Here is a 17,406-nt window from a genome sequence, read left to right as displayed (position 1 = left end):
CACTCGGCGCTGCTGTCCTTCCTCCTCTGTTTACCTCACAAACATTCTCACAGCCTGTTCGCGCCCTCTGGTTTCTCCATTACCGTAATGTACCCTATATCACTGGAAAGCGCCGCTTCTCAGGTTTCAGAATCCGTTGGAATTACGTCGATTGCGCAAATGGCTGAGGAGTTACGGTAATTTGAATTCTGACGTCACTTTCTGTCGTCACTTTTCTGTCGGCGCCGACAGGGTTCGCGTGCAAAGAAACTGTAACGGAGGGAAATACACTGTAGACATCTGAACGCTGATTGGCCAAGACTCGACACGTCACATCAGAGATGTTTTATTGTGAAGATCATGACATCACCTTTTCTCCTTGTCTCACTCCAATCTGAGAAACGCTGGCTGGCCAGTTGACCCCCCCCAAAAAAATAAACCTCTACGGATCTACACGATTCACGTGGATGATATATTTTGATTCAAAACCGAATTTTGCCGAAAATCTACAAGTTTGCAGGTATGAATAAAGTTCTTGAAATAAAAAAATTCTTCATTTCCCCCTGCGCCCCACCTGCAATACCGCCGCGCCCCACTAGAGGGGTGCGCCCCACAGTTTGAGAACCACTGTCTTAAACCATCATCACAGAATAATTATAATAATAATTTAGACTCCGCAACAATGAAAAATTATAGGCCAATATCAAACCTCCCATTTCTAAGTAAAATAATTGATAAAGTGTTTTTTCAACAGCTGAACAAATTCTTGGCCGTAAATAACTGTTTTGATGTCTTCCAGTCAGGCTTTCAACAGCACCACAGTACTGGAACTGCTCTTGTTAAGGTTTTCAACGACATCCACTTAAACACAGACAATGGCAGAAGTTCAGTCTTGGTATTACTGGATCTCAGTGCTGCATTCGACACGGTCGACCATGACATACTACTAAGACTAAAAATTTGTGTGGGACTCTCTGGCACAGCACTTAACTGGTTTGAATCCTACTTGAAGGACCGAGAATACTTTGTGTCTGTAGCTAATTACACATCAGAGCTGACTAAAATGACGTGGTGTTCCCCAAGGTTCAATACTGGGGCCTCTTCTGTTCAACATCTACATGCTACCACAAACTCAGATTATAGAAAACAACAAAGTGTTATCATAATTATGCAGACGACACACAAATCTACATAACTATATCACCAGGGGACTATAATCCCATACAAGGGCTGGGTAAATGCATTGAACAAATCAACAACTGGATGTGCCAGAATCTTCTTCAATTAAACAAAGATAAAACAGAAGTAATTGTTTTTAATACCAAGGACGAACGATTGAATGTCAGTGCTCAGCTTCAATCACTGATGTTAAAAACCACAAACCAAGCCAGAAATCTAGGTGTAGTTATGGATTCAGACCTCAACCTGAACAGCCATATCAAGACAATTACAAAATCAGCCTACTATCACCTGAAGAATATATCAAGGATTAGAGGACTTATGTCTCAACAGGATGTGGAAAAACTTGTCCATGCATTTCTCTTCAGTAGACTCGACTACTGTAACGGTGTGTTTACAGGTCTCTGTAACAAGTCAATCAGAATGCTGCAGCTCACGTCCTCACTAAGACCAAGAAAGTGGATCACATCACTCCAGTTCTGAGGTCTTTGCACTGGCTTCCTGTCCAACAAAGACTTGACTTTAAAATCCTGCTGTTATATAAAGCACTGAATAGTTTAGGGCCAAAACACATCTCTGATGTGCTGCTACCTTATGAACCATCTCGACCCCTTAGGTCGTCTGGGACTGCTCTACTTTCTGTTCCCAGAGTCAGAACTAAACATGGAGAAGCAGCGTTCAGTTGTTCTGCTCCACATATCTGGAACAAAGTCCCAGAAGGCTGCGGGTCTGCTGAGACCCTCAGCTCCTTTAAATCAAGATTGTTTGCTGCTGCCTTTAGTTGAACCAGATTCAAGGATATTAATCAATTTCTGCATTTTACTACTGTATTTTATTTCTTACACTGCTTTCTGTTTTAATGACTGTTTTTAATGTTTCAATGAATGTTCTTAAATCTCCTTTTCTTTTGCCTTATGTTTTGATGCTTTTAATGGTTTTATGTGAAGCACTTTGAATTACCTTGTTGTTGAAATGTGCTATACAAATAAGCTTGCCTTGCCTTGCCTAAATAAACAAAACTATAATTATTCCCAGTAGCTATTGCCCCTGCTGCTGCTGGCAATCTCATATAAGCTTACCAAGCTCCTGTTGTTTCTTTACCCTTTACTCCGACAACTTCAGCATTGCTAAGTGTAATTCTTGCTGCTCATTCTGCTTTTTGGTCTCTGCTTTTCCCCATAAGACACACAAATAGGCCATGATTATTATATACACTACACGGCCACATTTTGAATGTGAAGTATAAATGCAAAAGATGTCAGGTGGGTTTGAATTCAGATGAGGTGTCATTTCACCAGCCTTGCTGGTGTAAAACATAGAATATATTGAGTTTTATAAAGTTCGGGAACATGGACAAAGTATTTAAGGACAATGAAGCTGTTCACTTCCTCTTCGACCCTGCTTTCACATCCCTCCCCCCAACCCAGTTTTTGTCTATTTTCTCTCTTTGTGGAATCTGCACAACCAGAGCTTCCAAAGAGACGGCCCCCACTCTACAGTCTCCATTCCCCGAGTTCCCGCCAGTCATCAGACTCCAACGGTCCCCCATCGCTCGCCCAACCTTCGTTCTACGACCTTCTCTACCCTCCTCGTTTCTTCTCCCCTACACTCCACATCCCTTCATCCCTCTACCCCTATCCCTACCTCCCCCTACCCTTCATCCCTCTCCCTCGACCCCTTCCGCTTCCTAATTCTAACAATCATTCCTTCACGCAATAAACCTCTCGAAACTCATATTGTTATTGGCGTGGTCCTTGTTAGTGAAATGATATTTCCTTTAAATAATCAACAGGGTGAAAAGGACTTAATCCAACAGTAGACCTCATTGAAGAGCAAGTTTAGTATGTAATCTGGATTCTGACACTTTCATCTCACCTGAATGAGATACATTGACATATTCTTGCTATACTTGCCAAACACAGATGAGCTTGTGCATGCTAAGGCCAGTTTGGTTTAGGCCTGGGAGGGAGGAGAGCTGTCGCTGTAGAGTTTAGATATAACATGGCCCAAAAACGGAGTTTACTGGGGGAATAGGAATTTCCCTGATTGAAATATGCGTATTTACAGATGTTTGGAGAGCAAAAGAATGATAACATAGCTTTAAAATCATGTTAGTGGTCGTTAGTATAAATGATCTGTCAAGCTGTAATACATGAGAATAAGGTTAAATGTTGCAATGAATGAACCACACTACAATCTGAAAATACAGAAGAGACTAAAAGCATCACTAAACATCTGAAAATGAAGGTTGACAATGTTGCTGGTACTCAGGTAAAAGAAATTCACACTAAAGACACAACGGCAATCTACTCCTGACCAGCTGACTCGCCCTCTGTCACTAATCGCAATTAGCGCCCAGGCATGCTAATGGGATACTTGCGATTCTCAGTCAACATCAGCTGTTTTCACATAGCTATGCTAACGTTAGCAGCTTTATCTTCCATTTCATTTCCTTTGACAACAATATATGCTGGTACCCATAGGAACATGACTGCCAGACCCATCATTTAAATTATGTATAATGTTTGTTGTATTTCAATAAGGATGTCTGGTCTACTGTCTGAATGGCTGTTCTGTAAGATGGCTAATAATGAACTTGAGTCTGAACAAATGATTGCCCTCAATGGTCGTGTGTCCTCTATTCACTGTAGTGCTGACATTATTGCAGCACTGTGTACACTGATAGTCCCTCTGTGATCATTTTACCTATTTTAATATTAAATTCTGGAACAATAAATGCTACTCCTATCTTGTTTACTAAACTCTTTGATGCATCTGTGAAAACCTGGATGTAACTGTGGTAACTGTCAATATGTGTCTGTATTGTATGCAAATAGAAAATACCTCCTCTATCCTTTTTTAGTAATGCAAAGTCTACTGTTGCATCAGGAAGTATCCACGGTACTATTGCTGTCACTGGGACTGTTGGGCTGAAGTTTAATTTAGCTATGTTAAGTTCTGTTGCTCTTTGTGCTACTGTCCATCCAAAGCTTCTTGTCTCCCTCCTCTCCATTTCCCAGCAAGGTTTTAAAGTTAAAGTTTCCTGTGTTGGATGCTCTTTACTGTGTCCCTGTTAGCCCTATAACTCAATGCTAACTGAGATCTTCTTAGTTCTAGCAGCATTGCTCCGATTTCAATCAGTAATGCTGGGGTTGTTTTAAAGGCATAGGTGCATAATCTCATTGACTGATATTGAATATTATTAAATTTTTTGAGAGATGTGCTTGCTGCTGATCCATACAGCGGAGGTGGGATCTCGGCCGCGGGCACAATGTCAGTAGCTCCCCCTCGACACCGAACTATCATAACTAAAAACACCAGAAAGTTGGTCCATGAAGTTTTGATTTTTAAACATGGTTGGTTCGCTGCCATCCTTTTTATTACTTTTCACAGTTTTGATGGTGTAAATACAGATTTATTACATTGTTGTGGAGCTCCGTTTCCCTGCGAACGTGTTCGTTGATCTGTAGATCCACTCGGGCTTCTCCAAAAGTTTTCAAAAGCACCGTAGTGTCCTGCCATGCTATGGCGTCCTCAGGTTAGCTTAGCGTAGCTCCAAACACCAAGACGCTCAAATAAAATGAAACATTCCCAGCCATAAAATGTGCGACGCTGTCAGCCAGTAACACCGTTCATACAAATAAATAAACTACACCAAGCAAAACCCTAAAAATGTTATTATTTCTTCCATATCTTACAATTTGAACTCTTACTACTCCAACTAACTTCTGCCAGCTTCCTTAAATTTCACATTAGTCACACGCTGGCCCACTGACCAATCATGGCGCACATTAATGCAGACGTACTTAGCAGGCTACCTGGGTAACACCGGCACGTCACAGAATACGCCCAACATGTCAAACTAAAGATCTGATTGGTTGAAGACTATGACAATCAACAATATCGTCCCTATTAACATAAACTGCAAAGGCTCGGGCATCGGGCCTCTCTCCTTACATAGAGACATAGGGGCTGAATCTGATTGGATAAAAGCTCTACTTAAAACAAGCTGCACTGGAAGCAGAGCAATAGAGGAAGACAGTAGCTGTGTAATGAGAAAATAAGCTAACGGGAAAAATAATTATAATACATGTAGTGTATTTGTGAAAAATTATAAAATATCTATAACTTTGTGATTCTGTTTAGGGCAGCAGAGAAGGCTTAGCTGGCCCTGACGGCCCACCACTGCTAACAAGTGGCTAAATGAGACTACAAAACGCCATCGCGCCTAGACCGCCTCTAGCTTAGAGGTGGTGACATGAAGTCATGTGACCGAGGTGCCACAGAGCTTATTTTCGGCAATAATCCAAAATCCAATGATGGAATCCAGTGGATGTTTGTCAAGGGAACCAGTGTGATGCTAACTTCTGGGGTTGGCCTACAAAAATACGTCATCCCTGTGGCTCTCTGATTGACATCTGTCAACACAAGTATTTCTGTATACTAGCTTTATTTGTAACTCCATCATAGTCCTGAAAATATAATATATTTTGAAAGTGATTTTTTTCCAGATTTTCTGAATTTCCAACATTAAAACACGCCCCATGTGAACTGTGCAGATCCATGAAAAAATAAAAACAAAAGTTTGGGGCATCAGATACATCAGATTTTAGTTTCTGCTAAAGGCTAACATTAGCCTAGCTACATATCCGGCCCTACAAACTACACAGGCCCTGAAGGAGAGCAACTCAGCAATGGCAGCTCACGTTTTTGTTCCCATCGTCCAAGGGCACCCAAACAGCAGAATAACAGACCGACAGCGGTACATTTTTTTACCTATTTCATCACTTAAATTAACGGTGTAGATTTAGAATATTGGCAATTTTAGGAAAATCGAAATTTCTTTAGTGGAGAAGCAAACTGGTGTGACAGAGAGCTATAGCGCCTGTGGGGGCATGCCCACATACCTGGGGTTACAACTCCCGGACCTGCCATCCCAGGGTCAGCAGACACAACAGTAATTTAAACATGTATTCATTTCTCTTTAACAGAGACAAAGCCATACCGATTGTTGAAGGTTTAATTAAACTGTAAATTAGTTGGGCTCTATAAAGTTAAAAAAAGAAAAACATCTCTAAACTTGGTGAGGCCATCTAACAGGTTTGAAGTATTTCCTGTGTTTATTAACCAAAATAAAAGACATTCTTCGTAAGCCGCTGTGTTAGCTAATACAATCATTTCATTTGCAACAGGACTCTTTTGTATCATGGACTTTATTAACAGTAGTCAATAATACAGCTCAATTTTAAAAACAAGCAATTCATTCTCTCCAAAACTTAATATCAAGTGCAAAAGAAACCCCCCAAAAAACCCATCATGTATGTACATTCAGCAGAGAATCACAAATGCACAACAAACAAACGTAAATGGTACTAATGTCGAATAAAGGAAAGGTGTGCATACAGGACTTAATAGGCAGATCTAGCAGCAGTAGAAATGGTAGAATGGCCAAACAGTGAAGCATGACATCACACTCAGCAGGAGTCAAAAGGGATGCGAGTCACCTGGCCAGATGAGGACCTGCTTGTTGGCCACAATCCTCACATTCAGTGTTGGATAAATTACCAATATAAACTGCACATATTGAAATCCCTCCCATTATTGTGATCATATCCATTCTTTATCTCCTTGACTGTATTTACTGATGCAGGGTGCATCTGTTATGCCTTGTGCAAAGATCAATTTGCTATTCATCACATTCGTCAAATACAAACTTTCCAATGGGAGAAATCTAAAGCTTTACATGATAACTAATACATAAACAACCACAAGTGTCATTTCAGTGGTAGTGGAGAAGTTTTTGAAATGAAAAAACATCAACAAATTCTTCTTCTTCAAGCGTGACTTGTTGATGATCTGCCGTTTCCTCTTGAGGATTCAGTCCATGCAATGGAAGTTTGGCACAGAGGGGAGCAGAAGGTTTGGTACAAAAGCAAAGAGTATAAAGGAATAACGCTCCATCTAACTAACGAACAGAAAGATGTGAGACAAGATACTTACTCTACTCATCAAAGTATCTTTGTAGTATCTCGAGATTTTTTTATGATTCACAAAACATACAATTTCATATGTACTGTACACGCCACTTCAAGATTCATGAAATTCAAAAATCTAATTATTACAAGAAAAAAGAAAACCTGCACACTGTCAGTCATCAAAAACATCAGTTTATGTGTTATCATGCTGGTCTACTTTTGTAAATTGGAATATTAGTAAGTATGAGATCTTTTATAGTCATTCTCTTTTGGGTGAGAGAATAAAATGGGATGTAGAGAAAAACAGTGAGACTGCCGTTCGGATACAAATGTAAGGATTTAGAACAGTTTCATCTCCATGTGACGACATCAGGAGACAAAGGTGGACTTTTATTCATACAGTTAAATATATGCATAGAAAGAGGGAGAACTCAAACTTCCATTATCTCTACGAGTGTCCGAAGACAATGCTGGAAATAATGAGCAACGATCGGCCTTGGAAAAGCAGATCATTTAATTGTTTTAATGAACTGAGGGCTCATAAACAATGCTCCCCTTATATTTGGAAATGAGTGGAAATAAACACAACCACAACACCATCTTGGTCACAAGCTACAATATCATTGAATATGATATACTGAGAGAGAAAATATAACATCATGAAAACTTTGAATGCACATTTTCTTGATCTCTGGGCCCACTCTATGTCTTCCCCTCTAAAAGAGCAGGGGCCGTCCTCTGCCTTCTGGTCTATGGGTAAGCTTCTCTCTCTGCTTGATGCTACACTGTCTGAACTCTGATGGTCCTTCTCTGCACCACTAAGCTGTGGATACTCAGGCCACTGTTAAGCTGTTGTTAGGCAAGGCTTGATTGGCATGTTAGATAAACAGAGCTGCAAACTGATCATCTGTGTATGTATCATGTACTTGTATTTATTTCTTTTGCACCTACATGGAGATGCAATTTTTACATCAGTGACTGTTTATTTGTCTAAATCATTGCCTCCCTCCTCCACTGGACAAATTGAGCTGACTCTTTATCATGTCAGGAAATGAATCAAGTAAAGAACAGTTGGAACAGAGGGCAAAAAGAGGGAGTGGCAGAGAAAATGGATGATGGAGAAGGCGAGAGCAGGTGAGCGAGTGGAGCTAAGGGTCAGTAAGGTAGGTGGCATGTTGTCCTGCCTTGTACAGGTGGTGGTGGGGTTGCAAGGGAGACGTGGGCTTCTGCTGGGTCGTTGCCTCCAGCTCTGGGCTCTGACTCAGGACCTGGCTGTGGCCTTAGCAGGCTCATTTCTCTCTGTAGTACAGCAGGTACATCTTCAGAGGCTCGGGCAGCGGCAGGCCCAGGATCCTCTCTCTAAGGACGTTTACGGCCGGCTGGGGTCGGAGCAGCTCCCCGGTCTCCTCCTCCTCCTCCTCCTCCTCCTGCTGCTGCTGCTGCTGCTGCTGCTGCTGCTGCTGCTGCTGCTGCTGCTGCTGCTGCTGCTGCTGCTGCTGCTGCTGCTGCTGCTGCTGCTGCTGCTGCTCCTCCTCCTCCTCCTCCTCCTCCTCCTCCTCCTCATCTTCTTCTTCCACCGTCTCCTCCTCTTCCACCACCCCTCCTGCTCCCCTCCCCGCTCTCCTGCTCCCCCTCATCTGCCGCCTCACCTCCCTCTCTCCGGCCTCCTCCTCGTCCTCCGCTTTCCCTCCCTGGCTGTCGTTGCCGTCCAGAGGGGCGGGGCCAATGCCACTGCTGGCCACCACCTGACGCGTGGCCAGGACGAGGGCGTTGCAGTGGCGCCGGTGGACGCGTCGGCGTTTGAAGCGAGGGCCGTACTTATGGAGCCCGGCCACCGCCAGACCCCTGCCGACGCTGAACGAGGAACCTCGGCCGCGTGACTGGCTGTCTCCTCCATCTGTGTTCACTCTGAGGGTGTGGCGGATACAGATGCGAGACAGCTCCTGTAACGTCCGTACCTCATACTTAGCTGCAAAATAAAGAATCACAAGAAAACAGGGGAAATGCGGGAGGGGGGATTAGACACATTATAGATTAGAATTAGACACATTATTTATATTTAGTTGCACTCACGTAGTGGGACATTCTTGGGTTTGCGATTTGTGCCGTGTTTAGGCAGCACCAGAGGAGCGAAGGACACAGAAATGATCTTTTTGGTCTCCCAGCTGTTCGGCCCCGTACAGGTAATCTTGGTCAACTGCAGAAAATACAACATCAGGAAATTAAAGCTTTTTTCATTTCCCTTTTTGTGTGTGTACATTTTTTTTCTCAGCTGCTCTACTGTTTTTTAAATTGTTTCAATACAACAAATACTAATCAAAGCAAACAAAATGGTAACATTTCCAGACACTCAGTAAATAAACATTTTAGAAATGGTTTGTAACATTTTATAATATAGTTGTTAGCAGATAGAAGTTCCTTTGCAGACACGTTTTTAAGACTGTAAATATACTCTGCTATGATTCATATTTTGTTTAACATGTTTTCCCATATAAAAAGTAAAAAAAAAAAAAGAAATTGGAAAAAAGGCACATGTATGGCTGAGCAACAAGTAGTCGTATCAGAATGGTAAGTGTAGTTAGCATCTTTTATTTATGTGGTTTGTCACTGGCTTAAGTGGTTGTGAAGCATGCAATAAGTAGTTAGTGGGATTTGTTTGGTAGACCGTGGAGGGAAGCTCCAGGGTCGCTCTCTGTGCTGACCGGTCAGCTCTGTGCTGACCAGTCAGCTCTGTGCTGGAGGTTTCAGGTTTCTTTGACGGTGTTGTGTCAAAGACAGATTCCCTGTCTATGTATTGGCATTTGCGTATTAGACAGCCATTGGCTTTCGAATTTGTGACGTACCAAATTTAGATTGCCGGGGTACATTTGAATCTCTTTAGGGAAATGCATATTTATTAATTCTCATTATGCAAATACATTTACTACATTCCTGTTTACATTTGGTTTACCCATTTGCAATACTGTCGTCCCGACGCTATTTAATCAGAAATGGAGGGAAACGCCTTTGGTCCCCCAAAGACCAGACGTAACTCTGCGTTTATGAGCATGAAGATAACGTTGCTGATGTATTTATACATCGGTTATTTTGTGTTCTGTAGAGCCAAACTCTATTCATAATAAACTTGATACTGAGCAGCCTCCACTCAGGGGTTATAGTTGTTGATAATAATAATAATAAAGATTGTATATCTGCTTACAATTATATTACAGTGTGTATATTCACTGCTCATTTACTGCTTATAAATGTTAAATACGGGGACTTAATTTAAGTGCTGCCTAATATGCAGATTTGAACGATCCTGAATTTCTCTGGCAAGACATCAACCTTTTCCTCGAGAGGCATCACCAGGATGCCCCCCACCTTGAGCAGGGTCTTCATGTAGTCCTCGTGCTCCTTCTGCACCCCGGCCCCGCAGTACACCCTGTCATACTGACGGCTCTCTGGAGGAATCTCCAGGCAGTTACCCGCAACAAAGGACGGCTCACAGAATTCAAATCTAAAGACAGATACAGGAGCAATGAAAACATTATGCAGAAGGGTAAAAGATGATATAGAAAAAATATAGAGGAACAATAAAACGTCACTGACACATTTGGACACATACTTGTCAAAGCTGTCGCTGGTTTTGATGAAGCAGTCGAGCTTCTGGTAGGCATAATCAATCACATCTGCATGTAACTCTATTCCGTGATTGACTCCGAATGGTCCTGGAACAGTTAGCACACCTCAGCTCACAGTTTGAAATTGACATGGACACAAAGATGTGTTTGTAATGGCACTAGGACATAAGACTCAACAACCGACTCAGAGTAGGTTGATTGGAGAAAAACTTCAATTAAAATCTGAGCCACATTCAGACGATGAGTCTCTTTTACTGGTCGGTGTGGCGACACGTTTTGACAAATAAACACATATCTCCATGAGACGTCAGGTAGCTTTTGTCAATATGGACAGGCTGCACATCATTGATTGGTTAGATTGTCCACAATTCAATTGTTCGGGTCATTTTAAAGAAACCATGAGCACCAAATTATCAGATTTCAATCAGATATACCGGCATGGTAAATACTGCTGTACAGAGAGTCCTTTATTTATTTTTGACTTTACATTTGAAGCTTCTATTGAGGAATTTGTATGAAGCTTTGAATGTCTCTCCTCATATTTGATTATGTCATCAGCCTAAAACAAAGAGAGAAAGGTTTTTGTTTTCGAGGTAATATAAATGTAATTTATGGTGCTGCTCAACTGCCCTGTCAATAGCCTACAGTTGTGGCAATCTGGAAAACAAACCATTTATTGACCTCAGTGAAAATGTTGCTTTTGAAATGCTAAACGCAAACAAGTATGGATAGAAGCAGAATATTTCGTTGGAAATGATTAGATCTATCTTTTTATTCAGGATTGAACACGACATTGCTCGCTGTGTGAGAGAGGAAGAGAGATAGACAGAAGATGGACTATTGCATGCAATGTTTCTGTGAGTTATCAATTAAAATAACTCTTATGTCAAAGTTTGAATGAAACTTCAAAGCTTTAAACTATTAGGTACAGCCCTAATGGCAGACAAGAAAGACGGTGACTTACTACCTTTGTCATTAAGTCTGAATTAATTTGAGACCATTCCTTGATTATTTATATTCCTTAGTCCATATTGGTCAAAAGAATCAAAACATGTTTTCATAGTAAATTAATCCAAGTTGTGATTATTGTCATATGCTGCTAAGATCGTTTGTCAAACAATGCTTGTTTTTGTTACCTTGTTGGCTACAAAGCATAAGTGTCCTCACATTTCTCTGTTTACTTTTCAGCTCTTTTTCTTCTAAATATGACAAACAGGCTCTTAGCTGACAGCAGCATTGTGCTTTCATTTTCCTGGTTGAATTTCCTGGCCAGATTTTGTCTCTCTTTTTCAAACAAGTGTAGAATGTTTAGAGTCATCATTAAGCAGCAGAACATTTGGGTCAATAGGGATTGATGTCCAATCATGTGAGATATCAGTGAGGCCATTTTATCCCAAAAGTCAGCCACTTTTTCACATTCCCAGACCATGACATGTATCCAGACAAGTTGACAAGGCATAAAGAATTTGAACCACTATCTCTCAGTTCACAAGGGTGTGTGCCTGTAACCTTCACACTGCCACAAGTTCACCACAACAATTATAAAGACACCACATACCCAATATGAGGCCGACCATGGTGCTGAGGTAGCCAGTCCCACTGCCCAGGTTGAGGAAGGAGAGGCCAGGGTGGAGGTCCAAAGCCTCCATCACCTCAGAGTAGATACACGGAGCAGACAGGTGGATCTTTCCATGCCGCCATGCCAAGTCCTAACAACAACAACAACAGTATTATCGCATTCTACAAGTGAATGCTGTGAATTTCTTTGTACCCTGTTTGGATGATTTCACAGACTTTTAGTGTGCTCACCTTGTAGGCATTATCCCGGTATTCATCCAGGTAATAGTCAGCCCGGTCGATAGCTCTAAAGGCCCGCTCCACCAGGTCTGAGCGGATGTAGTAAGCCTCCTTCAGGTTGTCAATCAAGTCGTCATTGTCCTCACCGGCACTCACAGCTCCACCCATGTTAACTGGAGGCAAAGAGAAGCAGGTAACTTACTATCCCAAATGACATAAGAACCAGTCTACAGTGAGCATAGCTACACACTAATTATCAAACCCTGTCATCTGGATTATTTACAGAAATAGATCCAAATCCATTCTCATCAGACGTCTATACTTGTGCTCAAACTTGCTCTTTATAACAACCCATTTTCAAAAATGTCAAACCATCGCGACCCAATTCACAACAGGCCTTATCTATTATTATAATAATAATAATAATAATCAGGGGAAGAGAGAATTTGTCTGTAAATGAACATTCCTGATCATCTTCATTGCCATTTCCTCATCATCTTATATATACTTTGAAAAGGTAAACCAGCCATTTAGAAGAGATGTATGTTTGATAAATCACAACTTTGTTTAGTTATTGAAAACGTATATGAAATAAACATACTTTATAAATGAGACCAACTAAATACATTAGGTAGAGTCTTCATTTCCTCTCATCAGTTCAACAAACAGAATGTACACTAGTCTTTCATATCAGAGTCTATGTTATGAAATAATTAATAAATTCAATGATTAGTCACAATACAACATGCCAAAGATTCTCTGGTTCAAGCTTCTTAAATGTAGAGGATGTGCTGTTTTTCTAAGTAAATGAAAAGTCTTTGGCTGTTGGACTGTTGGTTGTACAAAACCAGCAATATTAAGGAAACACCTTGTGCTCTGAGAAAAAGGGAAAAAGATCTGCATATTTTTTGTACTATTTCTTTGTCATTTCAAAGACTCAACGAAAGCACACACACTATTCAATATTGAAACTCCTTCAACCATCATATTCATAATCAACCATCAGTTTCTTTAAAAGGCCAGTGTGTAGGGTTTAGTGCCATCTAGTGGTGATGTTACACAGTGCAACAAACTGAACACCCCTCTGCTCGCTCCCTTTCCAAGCAAGTTAGAGAAGTAGGTGGCCTTCAGGAGACGTAAAAACACTAAAGCCTCTCTAGAGCCAGTATTTGGTTTGTTCCTTCTGGGCTACTGTAGAAACATGGTGGACTCCATGAAGAGGACCTGCTCCCTATAGATAAAGGGCTTAATCTAATTCTAATTATTCAAATGATCTTTGTTTCAGGTGATTATACATTTATGAAAACATAGTTATGAATATTATATTCCATTTCTGCTAATAAATCACTTTAAATCCTACACACTGGTCCTTTAAGACTGTCCTTTTGTAATAACTGAAACTGTGGACAACTTGGATAAACTCCAAGACAATCACAACCTGACAATACATGTCTGATTTGACAGCACAGAGTAGTGGTTGATATGGATTCAAAATGCTACTACCATTAATGACCCAGTGAGGAAGTTAGAGCATCTTTAGCTTCTGTACTGTGAGTATTCTCCAGTGAAATGGAGCATGTGAGCGGTGTACCAGAGGGATTTAAATCAAATCTTTTGCATTTGATTGGATCACTAGTGTGTTCACACTATGAGTGACACACAGCAGCAGGCTACAAGTCAAGCTTCAATGGATGCTGGTGAAATGAAGCTACAAACTGACGGATGACACCTTGTTCCGTTCTATTTTTAAAATGCTATTAGCTCCTTCTCAATGCTATTTTATGACATATCTCCGTCAACAAGTGCTTGAGCTTTACAAGTAGCTGGCTTCGCTGGGCCGTGTTGTTGCTTTATTCTTAGTGTGAACACAAGTCTGTTCCACACACCTTCATTGTGGCTAAAAGTTGTAGATTGATTGATGGATGGATGTCAGGATATTACTGCTTGAAATTAGTTGGTTCTAGCAATGCAAGAGGAGGACGTATCCAACATGACATCGCCTATTGGTTTGTGGACTTCTGTGTTGAAGTATTACATTTGGTTTTTGGCCGTCGCCGTCTTGTTTTTTTTACAACCAGAAGTGACACGAGAAGGTGGTACAACCAAAAACTGAATATGACATTTTTGGGTGATAAAAATTCTGCAATTAAATTTCATGACCTGAAAACACACAGTGAAAGGGTTAAAGTTCTGAAACAAAAACAGGGACAACTCTCAGACCAGACAACTCTGTGGTAGCGACCTGTCAATCACAAAGTAGCCCCGCCCTAAAGCATTCCCTGCTTTATGGTCTGTTTGATTCTAAATGGACCATAATTTACTAAATGAACATCATGCTGTATTGAAGAAGACTTGAAACTAGAGATTGAGACCATAAACTCATGTTTACAATGTTTACTGAGGTAATAAATCAAGAGAGAAGTAGAGTCATTTTCTCATATACTTCTACACAACCAGAGGAGTCGCCCCCTGATGGTCACTAGAGAGAATGCAGGTTTAAGGCACTTCAGTTTTGGCTTCACTTTTCAGAACCGGAGGTTGCCGCCTGGTACTAGCTTACGATTAGCACATGCCATATTTTGTTTTACAGAATAAAATGATGATTGGACTTTGGTATACAAAGAAACTGAAAGATCTTTTTTTTGTGAAAGAAAATAAATAAATTGCATGTATTGTTAAAAAGGTGCACAAAATGACTGAGGATGTGTTAAAAATGGTTAGAAAGGCTTTTTACATTCCATTTCAACTCTGCTCTTTGAGACTTTCCACACAAATAAGCCTGACCCACCACATGTAGAGGCCTAAATGAAGCTTTCGGCTGCAGAATACAGCTGCAGGAGTGAGTGCTGCCAGTGGTGTTAAAAACAACACCAGAGGGCAACGCCAAAGGACAAGAGATCACAGGGTTCACTGGCTGCCAAATGCTGGCCATAGTCATGAGGCTATAACAGAACAAAGGAGCGGGTCTATTTACATATTACCGGACCTCCTGCCTTTGATGCCTCTTGAGCTGAGATGAAGAGGATGTTTTTCAGGCAGAGAATGAATAAAAGGAACAAACAGCAGTTGGTGCATCAAAATGAAAACCCGTTCTAAGGGAAGCGAGTCCAGAATGAGATGTTGTCCATGTGAATAGAAACCCAGACTGCTTCTTTGGGATGTTAGCCCACATGACCACAAGAGGGCCCTGTAACCCTTTCTGTGACTAACTAAGGGCTTTAGTAGGCTAGTGGGGTACACACTTCCTGCAAATACACTGCCATTGAGCTGATTCATTAGATTAGCCACCACGTCCATTCTTTCCTTTGCATCGTTTAGAAGAAGCGCCGGGACGTCCCGTCCTGTAACTGCAGCAGGTTTCAGCTCACCGCACACATGCCCAGCCCGCACGTTGTTGCGGTTGCTAGTTGCGTCACTCAGGTGATCCAAAATGAATAACCATTTAAAATCCAAGCTGTCCTAGTCTAACAGTCGGCTGGTGAACAACAAACATGAAATATCACGCCCATAACAGTCTGCCTAGCAGTGGCAAGGTCAACACAAACAGCAATAACCGCCCTCTCGTCCTCGCTGCAAGAGGAGACAGATCGAGACAAGAATGCTAACAGCTGCTGGTGTAACGACAGAAACAAAGCAGCAGCTTCCAGAGGCCGTAACGAGCCCCGGTCACGCTGATGTTCTACCTTGTGGAAATGCAGACTGCTGGTCTCTGTCTTAGCGGGGTCCCGTGTGCTCAGCCTTCTGTTGTTGTGGGGATCCAGTCTGAAACACGCCACTGCTGGATGTAAACATTCGGCCAGCTGACGCTCTGACGTCAGACGTAAATCAGCCTACGCAAAATGACGGCCGGAGGAGCGTGGCCTACATTCCGCCCTCAGAGCGGTGGAGCCGGAGCAGTTCATAATGTGATGAAAGACGCAGTGAGAGCACCAACATGAACGGTTTCTATTCCGGCTATCAACGACTGAGTGTACAAGCAACACAATATTAATATTACGTCAGGTTTGTGTGTGTTTATGGATTTATTTTACCCATGTGACTTGTGTCTTCTATCTGCAGCTGAGCCGCTGTCTGCGCTTGAGAAGCTGCTCTTTCATTTAATTGAATAAGCTTTGGTTGCCACTGCGTTGTTCTAATGGGCTTCACTGGCTGAGTGAACTACTCAGTGGCCTACTGTCAGCGGTGGAAAAGTAACTAAGTAGTACTCAAATACTGTAGCCTTCTTAAGTACAAGTCAGAGGTACTTTTTGTACCATTTACCATTTTATGCTACTTTATGCTTCTACTCCATTTCAGAGAGAAATATTATATAATACACTGCTGTTATTGGTAGTTAGTTTACAGATTCAGATTCATAACACAATATAGGGTTATGAGGTATTATTGTTATTATCATTTATTAAAGCCCATACAAAGTAGTGCAAATTAGCTCCACTGCTTCAATAAATGAGCCATTTTGCCTGTTCAGTATTTCTCCTTTTGATACTTTGACTTATTTGACTTATGACAGAGTATTTATTCTCTGTACTTTTACTGAGGTAAAAGATCAGAGTACTTCCTCCACCACTGCCTGCTGTGCTGACCCTACTGGGACAGGATGAAATAGAAAAGGCCTATTGATGAGGTAACATAGAGACAACAGAAGTTACATGAGGTGTTGTTTGAGCTATATGGTTATCTGAGGGTTTGTGTTGGATTGCATATTCTAAGTATGAAACAAGTAACTTGTTCCATGCAACTATGTAACATTTCTGTTTAAAAGGTTATGAGTTCTTACACAATGATAATGGGGATGAACCCCTAAGAGAGTTATACAATTCAATAGAAGATTGGCATCATTGATTTTGTCCACC

At 41.4% G+C, this 17,406-nt stretch overlaps 1 protein-coding gene across 1 annotated transcript; it reads right to left on the bottom strand.

The window, feature by feature from the left end:
* Positions 1 to 6,352: 6,352 nt before the first annotated feature.
* On the bottom strand, positions 6,353 to 16,383 carry LOC116399998 (protein-L-isoaspartate O-methyltransferase domain-containing protein 2-like). The gene is made up of 8 exons (XM_031877587.1): positions 16,237 to 16,383; positions 12,566 to 12,726; positions 12,315 to 12,465; positions 10,741 to 10,843; positions 10,461 to 10,632; positions 9,207 to 9,330; positions 8,686 to 9,102; positions 6,353 to 8,565 (listed from the first exon to the last, which is right to left on the bottom strand). The coding sequence occupies exons 2-8, from the start codon at positions 12,719 to 12,721 to the stop codon at positions 8,423 to 8,425; spliced, it is 1,266 nt and encodes a 421-aa protein (XP_031733447.1). The 5' UTR covers positions 12,722 to 12,726; positions 16,237 to 16,383; the 3' UTR covers positions 6,353 to 8,422.
* Positions 16,384 to 17,406: the final 1,023 nt, after the last annotated feature.

The sequence above is a fragment of the Anarrhichthys ocellatus genome, unplaced genomic scaffold (assembly GCF_004355925.1).
Source record: "Anarrhichthys ocellatus isolate YVR2014 unplaced genomic scaffold, GSC_Weel_1.0 scaffold140, whole genome shotgun sequence".
Lineage (NCBI taxonomy): Eukaryota > Metazoa > Chordata > Actinopteri > Perciformes > Anarhichadidae > Anarrhichthys > Anarrhichthys ocellatus.
The sequence above is the reverse complement of the archived record's forward strand: the minus strand, read 5'-3'. Positions and strand labels throughout refer to the sequence as shown.